Source organism: Felis catus, chromosome F1 (genome assembly GCF_018350175.1).
Source record: "Felis catus isolate Fca126 chromosome F1, F.catus_Fca126_mat1.0, whole genome shotgun sequence".
Taxonomy (NCBI): domain Eukaryota; kingdom Metazoa; phylum Chordata; class Mammalia; order Carnivora; family Felidae; genus Felis; species Felis catus.
The window spans coordinates 7,912,519-7,930,139 of NC_058384.1; the positions used below are offsets into that span (position 1 = coordinate 7,912,519).

Sequence of the window (17,621 nt, forward strand, 5' to 3'; positions counted from 1 at the left end):
AATGTCTACAGTGCTTAATCTGTATTGTTATTGTTACGATTATTAATCTGTTGACTCATGATCCATGTTGTATTATAGTTATGTATTCATATGTCTTATTTGTATGATTAAATTTAGAATTCTAGAAGGTTAAAATACAACCCGATCTCTATGACACATAATGCCTAGTCTGTAAAGCTGTGCAAGAAATATTTGTTGAATGAAATATTAACAAGTGCATGCAGAGCCTCCAAGTTACCTTGGATGGCAGAGAATTGTTTTTATACACTGGAACTTCCAAAGTAGGAGTTTAGCTCTTAAAACGCCAATAGAGATGGATATTAGCTTTAAAAAAAATTCTTCATGGTCACTACAACAATGCTCAGGAAGTTTGCCATTTTTTTGTTTGTTTTGTTTTGTTTTTGTAAATACCTTGTCCTGATTTGGCTTTTTTTTTTTTACCTCCCTGCAAGAGCTTCTATTTTTTCAAGCTCATCAAATGTCCCTGCATATTTCACACATTCAACTATGCCTAGCAAAGCTGCTTTCATAGTATATTTTGAGTCATCAGCTGGTACATACAGTACATTTAGCAATGTGCTTGGCTGAGTCACTAATCAACAAGAGTATTCTCCTGAGGAAAACGTGTTTTCAGTTATTGAGGAATTGCATTTTCTACTAATAGAAGCTCTGTAACTGTGACAATTTAATAAATTTTGCATGGTGAAAAGTATCAGTTGCCTGTCAGTCATACTGCTAGATGTTTCGGTTTTGTAAGAAAGCTAGAAAACCTATAATTAATAAGATTTCAAAGCTATAGCTGGGCATCTTATAATATAATGACCACTGAAGTTATAATGAAGGTCAAATACCGTACTCCATAAACACTGAAGTGGTTTGAGTTCCAGAATTTTACCAAACACGTTTGTGTTTTTTCCCCCTCAGAAATGATTAAAATACCTAATATTACAAAATATATGAAACCTGGTCAATTCTTACATTTTGAATTATTTTGTGTGAGAACAAAGGGCTGTTCAAAGGAGCTGATTAAGATGGAAGTGACAGTTTGTCTTTTCAGAAGAATCCAATTTAGGAATCAGAGCTCACTATAGCTGTGCCATTTTGCTTTCTTATAGGGTTTCCTGAGGAGGGTCTGAGTTGAATTAGGATAGAGGCCACTGTATTTTCACCAAACTCAAGACATGCCATGCTGGGGACAGAGTCCATGGTAGTTCTATTCTCTGTCCCAGGACCACTGTGCTCTTGCCCTCATCCCCAGAACACCCCTACCTCCTTCTGATGAGTGGCCAGCATCATTTCCTCACAAGGAATAAGCCAAGACAGTCATTGGCTCAGCAGAGGGCAATGGGCATCAAGAAATTGTGAAAGAAGGACATCACTTCTTTTGAAAACGTGTGATCTCTTATGTGTTCTAGACTTCAGTGCGGGGCTCTTTAAAGGATAACCTCAGTGCACCTGGGTGGCTCAGTGGGTTAAGCATCTCACTGTTGGTTTCGGTTCAGGTCATGATCTCACAGTTCCTGAGTTTGAGCCCCGTGTGGGGCTCTGTGCTCACAGCGTGAGGCCTTGTGTGGGATTCTCTCTCTTCCTCTTTCTCTGCCCCTCCCCTGCTCACACCATCTCTGTCTTTTTCAAAATAAATAATAAATTAAAAAAATAAATAAAAGATAACCTCAATTAGCACAGCTTACAGACTTGGATCCCTGTTCATTTTGAGAATTATCATCACCAAGCATCAGGAAACTCGCCCCCTGTGCAAGCCATGACTCCCACATACTACTCTGCAGACTCCTTATACATATGCTTTGCTTTCTTGATGTCCTTGCTTGAAATTTAGAAGTCTGTGGCGCATTAATGCCTCAGTTTTCTGAGTACACAAAGCTCTGACTATATATTGAGTAATACCTAATTAGCAGACTGGGTTCCAAAATTTCCAAAGAACATTTTAATTTATCTCCCTATGAACAGGAATTTCCTTAAACAATAGAATCAGGGTATTTTAAGCTCAAGGGAATCTTGAATTGATGTAGTTCAACTTCCTCTGTTTACCAGATAAGGAAAGTGAGCAATGGGAGAGATTACATGATTGTTGAAAATCAGAAAGTTGGTTAGTGTCCAGGTTATGACTAAACCCAGCTCTTCTAACTTTTAGTGCATTATTTTTACTTGTTTTGCTCTTCGATAGACTACTGTATATTTTTTAAAAAATAATATTCAAACCATAAACTAGTTTTAAGTAAGTGTTGTGAAAGGGCCCAAACCTGAGCACAAATTTCAATATAAACTTCAAATATAAACTTGAAGAAAACTTTAGCTTTATGTCCTCGGGGGAGATTACCCAGGTGTGCAGAGACAGTGTGACTATCTTTACACAGTTGACCCTTGAACAACACAGGTTTGAACTGCATGGGTCCACTTATATGAGGATTTTTTTTTTATAAATACACTATGGAGCTATAAATGTATTTTTTTCTTCCTTATGACTTTCTTAATAAGATTTTCTTTTCTCTGGCTTACTTTATTGTAAGAATACAGTGTATAATATATCAACCATTCAAAGAATGTGTTAATCAGCTGTTTAGGTTATCTGTAAGGCTTCTAGTCAACAGTTGGCTGTTGGTAGCTAAGTTTTGTGGGAGTTAAGAGTCACTTAAAGTAGGGATTTTCTACTATAGGGGGTCAGTGTCCCTGACCACTGCATTGTTGAAAGGTGGACTGTACTTATCAATATTGCACTTCAGGGCTGAGGCATGATAGGAAACTCTCGATAGGAAAACAAAGGTGTGTGTGTTTTGGGGGAAGGAATTTGAAGGAGCCAGTTGCATTACTCACTGAACAGTTTTGCTCTTTTAATAAATATTTTTGCTCTAAGAACTTACCAAATGGTACGTTTGTTGGTGACAGCTTGCTTCTTAAAAATCTTGTTTGCTCTTTCCCTTGATAAAGTTCAGATCTCCAGTATAAGCCATTTTCTTGATGTTTGTTTGAGTTTCCGTTTTGTTCATTTACACCTTTCAAGTCTATGTGATCTTTATTTAAGGTGACTCCGATCTCCTTGAGGTACCCCAGGAGCTCTTCTTCTCACACATGTAGGCAGCCTGGGGCCGCCACATCCCCTACATCCAACGAGGCCTTTTTTTTCATCACCAGAAGGAGCATCCTCTTGGGTGTCTAATCACGTGTGACATTTGAGTTCAACCTTGAGATCTGCTTGCTCTCCTTCCCATGTAAGCAGCCTCTTCCTGATCTCTGGTGACAATACAGCTGCTGCTCTTCTATTTCTCCTGCTTTACACCCTTGCAGCTGGTTGATCCGTCTTGTTAATCCCAATGCCATTCTTACTTCAGGTTTTATGACTAGTTTCTTTCCCAGGCTTTTGGAACTGGCTCTCTCTTTTCTTTTTCCACTGCTCCAACAATTCAGACCCTCACCGCCTCACTCATGACTTCTGGAACAGCCTCCTAACTGGAACCTCTGAGTTCTTTTTATTCCAATAAAACCCCCATACGTTTGCAAAATGACTTTGCCTATGTGTTATAGATGGATTGAATTAATACTTATTGAAAAGCAACTATGTGCCAGGCATACATTATCTCAGTTAATCTTAAACACCACCATATGTGGGTTTTGTTATTGTTAGTATTATTATTTGTAGATTTGTTTTGAGCACTTATTATGTGCTAAGTACTTTATTTGAATTTGAATTCTTATATATAATCTTATGAATAGATACTGTTATCAGTCTCATTTTCCAGTAGATGGAAGCTTAAAGGAATGAAATAAACTCCCTAAGGCCACACAACTTGCTGGAAAGACAACCGGGATTTTCAGCCAAAAGGTCTGACTCCAGAGCTCAGGCTCAAAGCCATCCTCCTGCACCCCAGGATTGTAGGTGATGAGACTGAGGCTCAAGGAACCTCTTCATCCTCCACTTTCCCCTTCAAGCTTCTTATAATATCATCTTTCCCTTACTCTCCACAGATGACCTTGGATCCTATATTACACCATCCTTAACCCTTAAATACTAGTGTTTCAAGGCTTGCTCCCTGGCCTCTTTTCTCCTAACTCTAAAACACTGGCCCCTGACCTTGGTGGTCATGTATCCCATTGAAGATTTGATAAAATTTGGAACTACCTTTCCAGAAAAATGCACATAGACACACAAGTGTCATTAGCTTTCAGGGGCCTCCAGAACTCCTTTAAAACCCTGGGGGACCCAGTCTAGGAACTCATGCTCTCACATGTTGAAATAACTTCTAGAGAGATTAAAGGTCTGAAGGTAAAATATAAATAAAGCAATAAAAAACTATAGTAAATACAGGAGAAAGTATATCACATATTCTGGTGCTCAGGAAGAACTTTCTAAGTGTGCCATCAAATCCAGAAGGCACAAAGAAAAAGTCTGACAGATTTAGGCAAATTTTTTAATTCTCCAAAATGTTTTCCTAGGAGTAAAATTCTGTAGGCTTATGAAGACCACCATATTAATCAAGGAGAGCGCTGTTTGCCAAGTAGAAAATCTCTATATGATATGAACTATTTCCTTACCTCCAGTGACAATCACGTTTGCCTTTGTACAGTAACAAAAAGTGTTTGCTCCTCTTGGCATGGAGAACTCTCTGACAGGCCTGGGAAACACAAATGAGATGTAAAGCTTCTACATTTTTCTTTATAAAGTGAATTCTAACTTATCCATAGGCTATGTTCAGTAGACTCATTTCTAAGCTGGTTGTAAATCAGGAAGTATGGTAAGTAATGATGACATCTTCACTGGCCCACAGAATCCATTCATTCCATAATGTGATTTACCACAGCACTTTGTATTCTTTCTGCTTAGCGGGAAATCAAGTCTTCCACCCTGGGAACTATGCTTGTGCTCATGGAAGGACTGTCAGACACCGACCATTCTCAATCCAGAAAGGCTATTGGGCGGCTGACTGAGTCCATTTGGTCCACACAACACCAGGAATGCCTTTGGACGCATCCTCCTCTACCACCACCCACATGCCACCTTCTGTCAAGTCCTCTAAAATATACTGAAATATTACCACTGCTTCCTGTTTCCACTACAGTGTCCAGGTTAAAGCCTCCATTCCCTCTGACCAGACCTTCTACAATAAACTGCTAACTTCTTAGCCTCCACCATGTCCATTCTCCTGTCCACATTCCCACCTCAAGTTCTGCTGTCATGTGACAGCCAGGGTGACCCCTAAAACCTGAATCGGAGCACACCACTTCTGTCCAGGGATTTCCTGAAGTTCTAAGAGGATCCAAGCTCCTTCACCTGGCCCACTTGGCCCCCATGGCCTTGGGTGGCCCCTGTCACCTTTCCAGGCTTGTTCCATGCCTTCTCCTTTCCCTCCATGCTGTGATCCAGCCATGTTACTCTAGCCACCCTCCCTCTAGCCACACTAAGCTCCTTCACTCCCTCCATGAGACATTCTGCACAGGCCAAAGATGTGCTTGCTTGAGATCCCGGCCTTTCTCCACCTATCCTTCTGTGAGCATCAGTTCAAAAGCTACTTTATCAGAAAAGCCTTGCCTCAACTCCACCCTCATGCCCCCACCAACTAAGCAGTGTTTTTTGTGTTATTGTCTCTCCTGGTGCCATATTATTTTCCCTGTAGCATATATATATCATATAATTTTAGTATATAGGTTTTGAGTGCTAATTTAGTATCTGTGAGTAGTATTGTGCTGTACTTAAAAGAGCCCAGGCTTCAGTGAAAATGTGTGGGCTTAAATCCTGGCTTCATCACTGTGCCTTCTGACTTATTGTTTTGTTTGTTTTTGTTTTTGTTTTTAGAGAGAGAGAGACAGTGAGCATGAGTGGAGGAGAAGGGTAGAGGGAGAAAGAGAGAATCCCAAGCAGGCTCCATGCTCAGTATGGAGCCAGAGACGGTGCTCAGTCCCACAAACCATGAGATCATGACCTGAGCCAAAATCAAGAGTCGGACGCTCAACCAACTGAGCCACCCAGGTGTTCTATGCCTCCTTGTTCATTAGATGAGATAATAATAATAATACTGACCTCTGATACTAGCAATAGTTGAAAGCTGTTACTGCATCTGACCAGATGGGGTGAAGGAAGAGACGTGTTTATGTGAAGAGGGACACCTGGAGGGAGCCCTGAATCAGGAATTAATGAGGCACTGAAGCAGGGAGGGAGGGGAAAGACAGCAGCTGGCCTTCATCTCCTCTTGCCTTGGATGTGTGTGTTATTTCCTTTTTTCTTAAGCACAAATGGCAGCATATATCATTCTGTTCCTTGCTTTTTCACTTCATATTATATCTTGAAGATCCAAATCCATACATAAAATACTTCCCCTTTCTTTTCCCCAAAGTTCATGAAAAGAAGCCTCAATGTAGTAACAGAAATCTAAAGTCGGAATTTAGAATTTTTAAAATGTTTAAATGTCCCAGATAAGAAATAGAAAGTTTTGGCGGGTGACTCATTTCAAGTTTTGCCAATGACACACTTGGTAACTGTAGTTGGTTGACTGACTGAACTAAGCTTGATGGGGTTACACACCAGGAAAGACATCACTCTCTTCTACCCTTGTCTCCAAACACGGTCTCTTATGGTGTCACTTTGTACCAACAGCACAGCCTCTTGGGCTACTTTGTGTTAGCACAGCTTCTAAGATATCTACTGTGTCTCACAGGACATTCACACTGCCTCACCACACAGAGAGGTGTCACCCCTCCCCATTGTTCTGGGTCCCTCTGGCAAGAGAAGAATGTGTCCATTAGGCATGGAAAGCACATCACCTCAGGCTCACAGTACTTTCAGCGTCCTACAAAAATGTTCTAGTTGTTCTTAATCAGAAGGTTAAGAACAGGGCCAGGGTGCCTCAGTGAACCCTTATCTGTAAACACCCCCCAAAGCAAGATGGCACCAGCCTCAGTCTCATGTACAAGGTAGGCCCACATGGTCCATTCCATAGAAAAGAAAATGTAGCCACCATGGCACTTTGAGCATAGAAGACTCCCAATAAATATTTGTTTGAATATCCTTAAGATATGAACACCAGATAGACAACACCCCTTTCTGGAATCACAGAGAATAGAAATGTATTGATTCTGGGAAGTTCTCTCTGAAGTTTTCCCTGCTACTCTTGAGACAATGGCACTTCTGAAAGAGAAACATTTTCTAACAATTTCTTTAAATTTTTTTTTCAACGTTTTTTATTTATTTTGGGACAGAGAGAGACAGAGCATGAACGGGGGAGGGGCAGAGAGAGAGGGAGACACAGAATCGGAAACAGGCTCCAGGCTCTGAGCCATCAGCCCAGAGCCCGACGCGGGGCTCGAACTCACGGACCGCGAGATCGTGACCTGGCTGAAGTCGGACGCTTAACCGACTGCGCCACCCAGGCGCCCCTCTAACAATTTCTTTAAAAAGTAAAAATAAAAACCCACTCTACTCTCAAAAGGCCCTGACTGAATGATAGTGTCCTTCGCCTCAGCTTCCCTGTTATTGTTACACAAATCCAAGCCTGGGAGGGAAGAGGTCAGTTAAGGAAGTTAAAGGGGTGACTCTTAGCGCATGTGTGTCACATGACTGGTGCTGTTTACTGGATGGAAGATGGTGCCCAGACACAAAGGGACTCCAGGGAGATCCTGTGATCGATGAAGAAGGGCCATTGAGCAAGTAGGGTGTCTTCCTATCTTTTCTTCCCTTGGAGGTAAGGATAGTGGGAGTGAAGGCGGGATGCAAGGAAGAAGGTATTTTTATTTTCTCCTTGAGAATGTGAAGTAGGAAATTTCAGAGTGACTCACATCAAGGTATTTTTTTAAGTGGCCCACACTCTGCATTGTTACCTGCCACTGATCCATATTGTGCCCATTCCCAAGGGACAAGTAAGGATGCAATAGAAAACTAAATCAGGAGTTGGTAAACTTTTTCTTTAAGGAGCCAAATAATAAATATTTTAGACTTTGCCATACAGTCTCTGTTGTCACAACTACTCAACTCTGCTACCGTGGCATGAAAACAGCCATAAATAATACATAAATGAGTAAGCATGGCTGTATTCCCATACTACTTCATGAGCAAAGAAATTTGAATTTCACATAACTTTCATGGGTCATGAAATGGGTCATCCCTTTGACTTGTTCAACAATTTGGAAATGTAAAAGTAATTTTTGGTTTGCAGATGTAACAAAAACAGATGGCCTACTGGATTTGGTCCTTGTGGTTTTCTGACCCCTACTCTCAATGCCGGAGCACAAGGCCCAAACCACGACAGCTCCAGGTAGCTTCACCTGTTCTTAGTATTCACACTCATTTTTTGCTGCTTCTCAGCATCTTTACAAAGGGAACAAAAAAAGAACTTACATTTATTGAGTACTAACCATGTACTCACTTTACATGAGTTAACTTAGGTCATTTTCCTAAGACTATAAGGTAGGTACATTCATTCCCATCTAATGATGGGGAAACAGATTAAGAAGAGGTAATGTTACCGTGTTCACGGTGTTCAGTGCTCAGAAAGCTAGTGGTACTAGGATGGAAACCAGCTCTGTCTGGGTCCACAGCGACCCTATTATGAGGCAGTATACACTTCCCAGTATAAAAACCTGCCTCTGAGTTGGGTAACTGAGAAAAAGTAACGCTGAATAGTTAGTTGTTCATCTCTGGGAAGTTGTCAAGCTATCGAAGGGTTAAAGGTTCAACTTATGTCTTGCAACAGGCCCATATGCTTTACATGGTATAATTAATTGCAGATGTTCATTTTCTTGCTGGTACAAAACTCCATTTGTGAAATTACCATACAAAATTATAACCAAAATGGTAATCATGTTTGAAATGGAAATTTTTTTGAGAGGAGTTTTTTCCTGCCTTCTTGGGAGTTGTGCTAGCTCCCATTTTAACAGCTGGCCAATTACGTATTAGGATAATTGCAGTTTCATCGGGCTCAACTTAAGACTCATTATAGGAAATTGCAGAAATAGGAATATGTTGAATCTAGGGATGAAATGGACCTGACTCTCCTTCTATTGAGATGACGCTCCAGTGGCACCGACAGTTCAGGAAAACATTATTATACTGTATCACTTGAGAAATCTCTTTAGCTTCTAGATTTAGGAGAGTGGCCCAAGGAAATAGTTGAAAGACTCAGCCATAATCTTACTGAATGGATCGATGATCACCGTTTGCTGAGGTTGGCTGAGTATTTTTATCTCAGTTTCCTGACTCCCTCAGGCTGAATGTATCATCAGCCACATTCCAGAAGTTATGGTAAATACTAGGAAGCTCAGAATTGGGCTCAAAGACAAACTCCTGACTCTTGCAAAATAGATGATTTCAGAGCAAAGACCAGAAGTATTGGCTAGTTTGAAAATAAAATCTTCTAGCAATCTGTTTATGACTACTAAGTACCAAATCTATGGAACACTGTGGAGACTAGGAATTTAAATTCCCTATAATACCATTACATAAATTAGAAATACATACAAATATAGATTTTGAAGAAAATGTATAAACAAAAAGATACATTGAACCCAATAGAATGGTGTTGTATGTGTACGTGTGTGTGTGTGTGTGTGTGTGTGTGTGTGTGTGTGTGTATGTCTGTGCATGCATGCATGGGAAAATGGATTGGAATCCAGGATAAAAAGGAATACAATAAGTGAAGGAGAATGTAAACAACTTAGTCCTGCTCTTGAGGTTACTCCACTGGGGGAGAAAAGAAATTAGATTGGCTTAGAATCATGCTAGTTGAAGGGCATATTTTCCCTCACAAAAAGAAGGCATACAATCTAAATGAGATCAGGAAGATTACCATCTTGTTTAAAATCTAACACAAGAATCACCACTTGATAGATAGATCCTAAGCTTTGGAAAAAGGGAATATGTGCCCCATCATAACTTGTTCCCCAAGGAAAAATAGTTAGTTAGTGCTTTTCTTTCCCTCCCAGTATTGTCATTATTATGGATTTTGACAGTGCATGGAAATCAACGTGTTCTTTAAAAATCAATTCTTTGTGAAAGAGCATGAACATCTATAAGCAAATAATAAACCTTTAAATTATTACAGTATTTTACAGTTTCAAGGGACCTTCACTCAACTCAGCTCATTTGAGCAGTGCAAAAGTCCTGGGAGGTAACAAAGTTACTATTTTCCCCATTCATTAATGAGGCTATTGAGGTTCAGATAAGTAACATGCCCAAGACCACTTGGCCAAGAAATAAGTGGCAGAAGTGACATTAGAAGTCATGTGCTTCCTCATAAACTTATTCCTTTACTAACATTCTCTCTTAATAAATAGCTTAGCCACGCAAATGGGTCTCCCAGACAGAAACCCAGCAGCCTGCTACTGCCCTAAGATTTCCTCTGGATCTTGGATGATTTGCTCTTCACCTCATTCGGTTCTTTGCTCAAATGTTAGCTCCTCAGAGCAGTGTCTCCTGACGATCCTATCAAAAATACTATCTGCAGTCACTCTATCCTGTAATCTTACTTCATTTCCTAAATTTGTATTATTTATAGGATTGTCTTTCCCACTTGGATATGTGCTCCAGGAGAGGAGAGAGTTGATCTTTTTTGTATACCATTATATCAATTCTTGGAACAGTTTTTGGTCTATAATAGTCGTTCAATGAATATTGTTACAAATGAAAAAAAATGAAATTTGGATTTCTCTCTTTATTTCTCTTATCCAGTAGGTCACCAATTCTTATCAATTTTACATGAATCTCTTCTCTCTCCATTTTTATTTCCACTGGTTAAGTTCAAGCTCTCATCAGTTCCTTTCTGAATTATTACCCTATATTCCCAGTTCTCTCCTTTCCAACTTGCCTTTCGCCAATCCATTCTCCATCGTGTTGCTAAGGTGGTCTGTCAAAAATACTTCTTTGACCATTCTGCTTGCCAAAGCATTCAATAGCATCCTATAGCTCTCAGGTTAATATTCCAACTCTTCAGCATAATATACCGGCTTTTTCATTTTTTCCCTGTCCCTCCTCATCTTTCCCAACACTTCTTCCTCTCTGTGTTTCAATAATATTGATCCACTTACAGTTTCTAGAACTCGCCATTTTCTTTTTCACTTCCACACCTTTGTAAATGTCATTTCTTTAATGGGGCTATTTATCCACTCTCAATGCAATAGCTTTGCCTGGCTAATTGTTATCAGGTCTTCAAAACTCAGCATGCATGAGCCCTTCTTCAGGAAGACTTCCCCAATTTTTCTCCCTTCAAAATCCTATGTAGGATGCTCTGAGAACTCTTTTCTGCTCCCATACACCTCTCTAATATCTATATCATGACACTTATCAGCCTCTGTGGGAATCTATTTGTTTTCTCTCTCATCAGATACAAGATCAAGGAACTAGTCTTATTCATCTTTAAATTACCAGCACAGAGTACAATGCCTCAAATATAGTAACTCATCAGTAAGTATTTACTGAACAAATGAAGATTCAGACTCTGGAGATTCTTCTGGTTTCATCAAATTGCTCAAATTATAGGACAATTGGTTAGACGATGTTAGATATAGTAATAGCTCTAGACAAACTTAGTGTCTTGGGAAGGCACACCCTTAATCATAATTAAAAGATAAATAGAAAGACTGAGGCACATAAAGGATACCTAAATCAGTTGGGAAAGGAGGTTCTGGGAGAAGGTCAGGAAAATTTCCTAGAGTTGGTATCAACTGATCCTTGAAGGATTATGGGATCAATTATACCTCAATAAAATTGGAAAAAAGTTAAAAACCAAAAACTTTCCTCTTTTCCATGAAAAGGATTATGGAGGTTGAGGGAATAGAAGTAAGAGGAAGAGAGGGGAGAGTATTTAAGGCACCAAACAGGTATAAAATCCTAACATGTACATGCTCCTACCCTGAGAGCAGCCACGAACTCAGAGTTACAGGAGCTTAAGTACAAGGCAGTGAAAGGCAGTGAAGGGGATGAGGTAGAGAGGCTGGAAGAGACTAGACCATGGAGATGCTATGGCAGGGGATGGAAAACATGAAAGTTATTGAGATGGCTGGATATCATCTTTATCAGAATACTCTGGAAGATTAAGGGACAATAGTCTTGGCAGGGATAAAACTGAGGCAAGACGCTAGTTGAAGATAGCCTAGGGATATAGAGATACAGAAGATAAGACAGATTCAATGAGTGTTTATAAGAGAACATAGATGGATATGTTGATTGGTGGTTTGCGGGCACAGAGGAAGGAATCATGGGGTTGTCAGATTTCTGCCTATGAGTTGATGGATCATAGTAATTGGATGGACCAAGAAAAAATATTTTAAAAATCCTGTAAAATATATAGCTTAAGAGGTGAAGGATTTAAGTTCAGTCGTGAACATGAGTTGGAGGGGCTATGAAATATCCAAGTGGAGATGGTGAGCAGGTATACGAAGTACAAAGTTCTACATAGTTTGGGTTTCATAGCATATAGATGTTCGTATGCTAGAGAATAGGAACATCACCCAAGAAGTTCCTAGAAAGTGATAATTAAAGTTAGCTAAGGACAGAACTCTAGAGCACACCTCATTTAAGAGCAAATACAAAAAGAGGAGTCATAGGAAAAAGAATAATAAGATACCAGGAGAAAACTCTGGCTTCCCAAAAGCTAAGAGGATAGAGTTTCAGGGTGAGTGAGATCAGTAATGCCAAATGCCCTGAGGCTATCTGATATGTTAAGTTTCCATTGGTTTGACAATGTAGACATCATTGGCCAACTTAAGAGTCCCTTCTACAGAGTAGAAGGGGGAGACGCTGCATGAGAGAAGGTTATGGAGGGAACAAATAATGTGGAGGTAGTGGAAGTGGTGAGTGTGGAGTACTTTTTCCAGGGAAAGTGTAGTATGAAAGCTCAAAGGAGGTTATAGGTCAAGAAAAGCATCACTCACATCAGAAGAGACTTAAGTATTATAGGTGGAAATGAGAGACTAGGAGAAACAGATTAGCAAGCTAAAAAAAAAAAAAAAAGCAAGGCCACCAATGGAGGCTTTTCTATTTCAACAAAAAAGAAAGATCAAGGATAGGTGTGGATATAGAAAATTCCAAATGATGTGGGATGTTGGGAATTACTCCAAAGGCCTTAGGGTTTTGTGGTCATGAAGGGCCAACATCAATGGAGGTGGGGATAGTCTGAGGTAAACAGAGAGGGTGAAATAAGGACTCTATGGAGCAGTAGGGTTGGGATTCTGATTGGTGCTTGACAGATGGGGTGCATGGTAGATGAGGTGGAGGGCAGAGAATGCTGGTGATACATGAGCTCAGATGACTTACCTGGTGTCCAGGTAAGGAGGGAGACAAGAAAGTCAAGGAGAGAACTGACAAAATTTGGAGATGAAGGATTAGAGGCCTCAGTGAGGTCATTGAGAAGGCGCAGAGAGAGTCACAGCTTTTAAGAGCCAACAGTGTAAGGCAGAAGAGGCCAGAGAGAGGGATACCGGGGATTCTGAAGACAAAACTTCTGGGTGCTTGTCAATATTATTCAGCCTAATCTTTTGATTTCCATTTTGTTTTAATTTCTTTTAAGAGAGAGAGAGAGCACACCTCTACACTCAACATGGAACCAACCCAGGACTCGATCCCATGACCCTGGGATCATGACCTGAGTCAGAATCAGGAGTTGGCCCCTGATCAACAGACTGAGCCACTCAGGTGCCCTGGGTTTCTACTTTGTAATGTGAGATTGACAATACCCAACTAAACACATCAATGTAAAGATATTCTTTAAGAAGAAATAAGCCACCTAATTCATCCAAAAATGGACTTGGCATGCTTATTGTTAGCTGCTATGACCTTTCTTGTTTAATAGAATCTCTGCTAAATTTATTTTCATCATCCCCTATATAAGGCTTGTTCTTGTCTCCAATAGGCTTCCTAGAGGGCTATCATTTATCACTCTCTTTTCTAAGCTCCTATTATGCCCATAATCATAAACCATTCAACTGAAATTAACATGCTTTGCTTTGCAATGTGAATTATCCTATGCCGTTGTGTGCTGGTAAATGTTTAATATTCAGCAGGGGCCAGGGAAGTGGATGTGGGGGAGGGCATTTGTTTATAACATTTGCTGTTTTTCATTGTATAAATATTCCTATGATGGCCAATTTCAAATGAGTAATGTGACATCTCTGAACTTGGAGTCTGGAAAAGATACACAGTTATACACCATTATATAGTATTCCCATGTTCTTAAGGACATACAATCCTTGAGGATATACATAATAGTAAAATGTAGTAAAATAAAAAGTGATGAGCTTGGAGTATTTCTTGCTTTTGGTTTTAATATACTGGAATTCTGAGCTTATATAAATTTTAAATGATGGCAGTGTTTAAGAAATTTGCCAAATTCCTGAAATCTTAGCCATCAGCTCTCATAAACTGATATGAGCTGACTCCAGCATGGCACTGATTTTATGTCTGTATTTCTTGTCATCTTACCTAGATTTTAAGCATTTAAAGGCAGGGGTCACGATTTAAACATATTTGTATTGTCCACAGTGCTTACCACATAGTGACTTAGTAAATATTTGTTGAATTACTGATACACTTCTGGATTCAAGGCTGAACTACATGGCCTGTATAGCTTTCTGGTCGCCATATTGATGGTTAGAATTACCCTGGTGAATGTACTGGAAATATTTGTGTGGGTAAAATCACGTGTGTAGATTTGTGTATCTTGGAAATGAAAATCCTTTCTCTGGATGTTGAAGTAGAATATACATGTACTATAAGGATAAGGGCATATTATATTTCTTTTTTTTTTTAATTTTTTTAATGTTTATTTATTTTTGAGACAGAGAGAGACAGAGCATGAACAGGGGAGGGGCAGAGAGAGAGGGAGACACAGAATCTGAAATGGGCTCCAGGCTCTGAGCTGTTAGCACAGAGCCCGACGCGGGGCTCGAACTCACAGACCGTGAGATCATGACCTGAGCCGAAGTCGGACGCTTAACCGACTGAGCCACCCAGGCGCCCCATGTATTTCATGTGCTTTCACAAATGCTTCTTTATGGTTATAAATGTATCATGAATTGCCAACACAATACAAAATCAATTAGAAATTAAGTTGCATCTATTCTTAATTAAATGCTTCAGAAATGCACCCCCTTAAAATGTCAGAGTGTAATCACTAGTAGTTAATTATGTTACAGAAACTAAGTGAAAATTAATTATACCATAGAAATGATATTTATGGGATCAGATCTGGTGTTAAGAAATGAAACTATTTTTAATGTTCTGTGAAAAGTTTTTAATTCATTTCTCAGTGCAATATATTATACGTCAAGATAAATATTTTTTATATTTTTCTGGATGATGGGAAAATATGTTTCTTTCATGAAGATTACAACTTTCAAGAAAATGGAGGGTAGTCAGTCATTTCAGAGATGTGATATTCTCTTCTTCCATAACATTTCTAATTTTGTTAGTCTGTTTCTTAAATTAAAATTCTAGACCTGTATGTGTAGAGGCTATCTTTTTCTCTCACTTTTTGTGAATCTCGTTAAAAAACTCAATAGGAAGGACCTGGAAGTTACCATTTGTGTTTTGTTAGGGAAACACTATTCATTATTTTTTCTACTATGTATTTTAGTTTAACCCTAATGTAAAAGAGGAAAAGCCAAGTCCTATAGGTAAGACTCAATCTCTTGTTCGTTACATAGAAGAGCTGAAATTCATAAAAAATGATTACAATGAGTTTTAAAGAAGGGAATTAAATTATCAAGAAGAGATTTTTATTGTTTTAAGTTTTGACCCTTAGTCTTTTGTTGTGTTTTTATCTTTTCAGGTTTTTTTTTTTTTGATCTGATATGTATATACATTGTGAAAATAGTCCTCCCCATCCAGTTCACTAACATAACCATCACTTTGAGTATTTTTCTTTGTTTTCTTTCTTTCCTTCCTTCTCTCTTCTCTTCTCTTCCCTTCTCTCCCTTCCCTTCCCTTCTCTTCCCTTCCATTCTCTTTTCTTCTCCTCTTCCTTCCTCTTTCTTTTCTCCCTCTTTCTTTTCTCCCTTCCTTCTTTCCTTCTTTCCTTCCTTCCTTCCTTCCTTCCTTCCTTCCTTCCTTCCTTCCTTCCTTTTTTTTCTTTCTAGAACATTTAAGTCCTACTTTCAGGAAATTTCAGTTATACAATATAATGTTATTAATGATAGTCGCCAATACAGCCTCAGATCTTATTCATTTGTAACTGCAAGTTTATACATTTTTCTAACTTTTCCCTATTTCCCCCAACCCAGCCCCTGGCAACCACTTTTCTACTCTTTGTTTTTGTGAGTTTGACTTTTGGGGGGGATCCCACATGTAAGTGATACCATCCAGTATTTGTCTTCCTCTGTCTGGCTTATTTCACTTAGTATAACTCTCCGGGTTCATCCATATTGTCACAAATGGCAAGGTTTCCTTCTTTTTATGGCTGAATAATATTCTATTGTGTTTATGTACCAACTTTCATATCCATTTATCCATCGATGGACCGTTACTTTGTTTCCATATTTTGGTTACTGTAAATAATGCTATAAGAAACATGGTGGTGCATATTATCTTTTTGAATTAGTGTTTTGTATTCTTTGGATAAATATCCAGAAGTGGAATTACTGCATCATGTGGTAGTTCTATTTTTAATTTTTTGAGGAACTTCGGTATTGTTTTTCATAGTGACCGCACCAATTTACATTCCTACCAATAATGCACCAAGGTTCCCTTTTCCCTACATCTTTACGAACATTTGGTGTTTCTTGTACTTTTGACTTTAGCCATCCCAACAGGTGTGAGGTGATGTCTCATTGTGGTTTTGATATGCATTTCTCTGATGACTAGTAATGTGGAGCACCTCTTCATGTACCTGTTGGTCATCTGTATGTCTCCTTTGAAAAAAAATTTCTATTCAGATCTTCTGCCTATTTTTAAATTGGATTGTTTTTTGCTCTTGAGTTGTATGAGTTCTTTATATATAAAATATATATAAATATATAATATGTAAATCAATTATATAAATAAATTAAATTAAATATTTTTATATAAGTATAAATATTTATAATATTTAGATATTAGCCCCTTATCAGATATATGATTTGCAAATATTTTCTTCCACTCGGTAGGTGGTTTTTCATTTTTCTTAGGGCTTCCTTGCTGCACAGAAGCTTTTTAGGTTGATATAGTCTCACTTTTTTACTTTTGCCTTTGTTGCTTTTGCTTTTGGTGTCAGATTTAAAACATCACAGCCAAGATTAATGTCTTACATTACTTACATTACATTTACTCTATGAGTTTTATGGCTTCAGTTCTCACATTCAGGCTTTAATCCATTTTGAGTTCATTTTTGTGTATGGTGTGAGTTAGGGGTCCAATTTTATTCTTTTGCATGTGGCTGTCCAGTTTTCCCAATACCATTTATTGAAGAGACTGTCTTTCCCATAGTGCATTCTTGGCTTCTTTGCCACAATTAATTGATCATATTTGTGTGGGATTATTTCTGGGCTTTCTATTCTGTTCCATTGATCTGTGTGTCTGTTTTTAGACCTATGCTATACTGTTTTAATTACTATAGCTTTGCAATACAATTTGAAATCAGGGAGCATAATGCCTCCAGCTTTGTTACTGTTTCTCAAGATTGATTCACCTACTTGGGGGCCTTTTGGGGTCC

At 38.9% G+C, this 17,621-nt stretch overlaps 1 protein-coding gene across 5 annotated transcripts in view; it reads right to left on the reverse strand.

Moving 5' to 3' along the window:
- Positions 1 to 17,621, reverse strand: part of WDR64 (WD repeat domain 64) — a 152,057-nt gene that overhangs the window by 83,490 nt on the left and 50,946 nt on the right. For all 5 annotated transcript variants that reach the window (XM_045049232.1, XM_045049233.1, XM_003999137.5 and 2 more), the window contains one exon: positions 4,549 to 4,628. In XM_045049232.1, the coding sequence (XP_044905167.1) occupies positions 4,549 to 4,628 (80 nt within the window). The remainder of the gene's footprint in view (positions 1 to 4,548; positions 4,629 to 17,621) is intronic.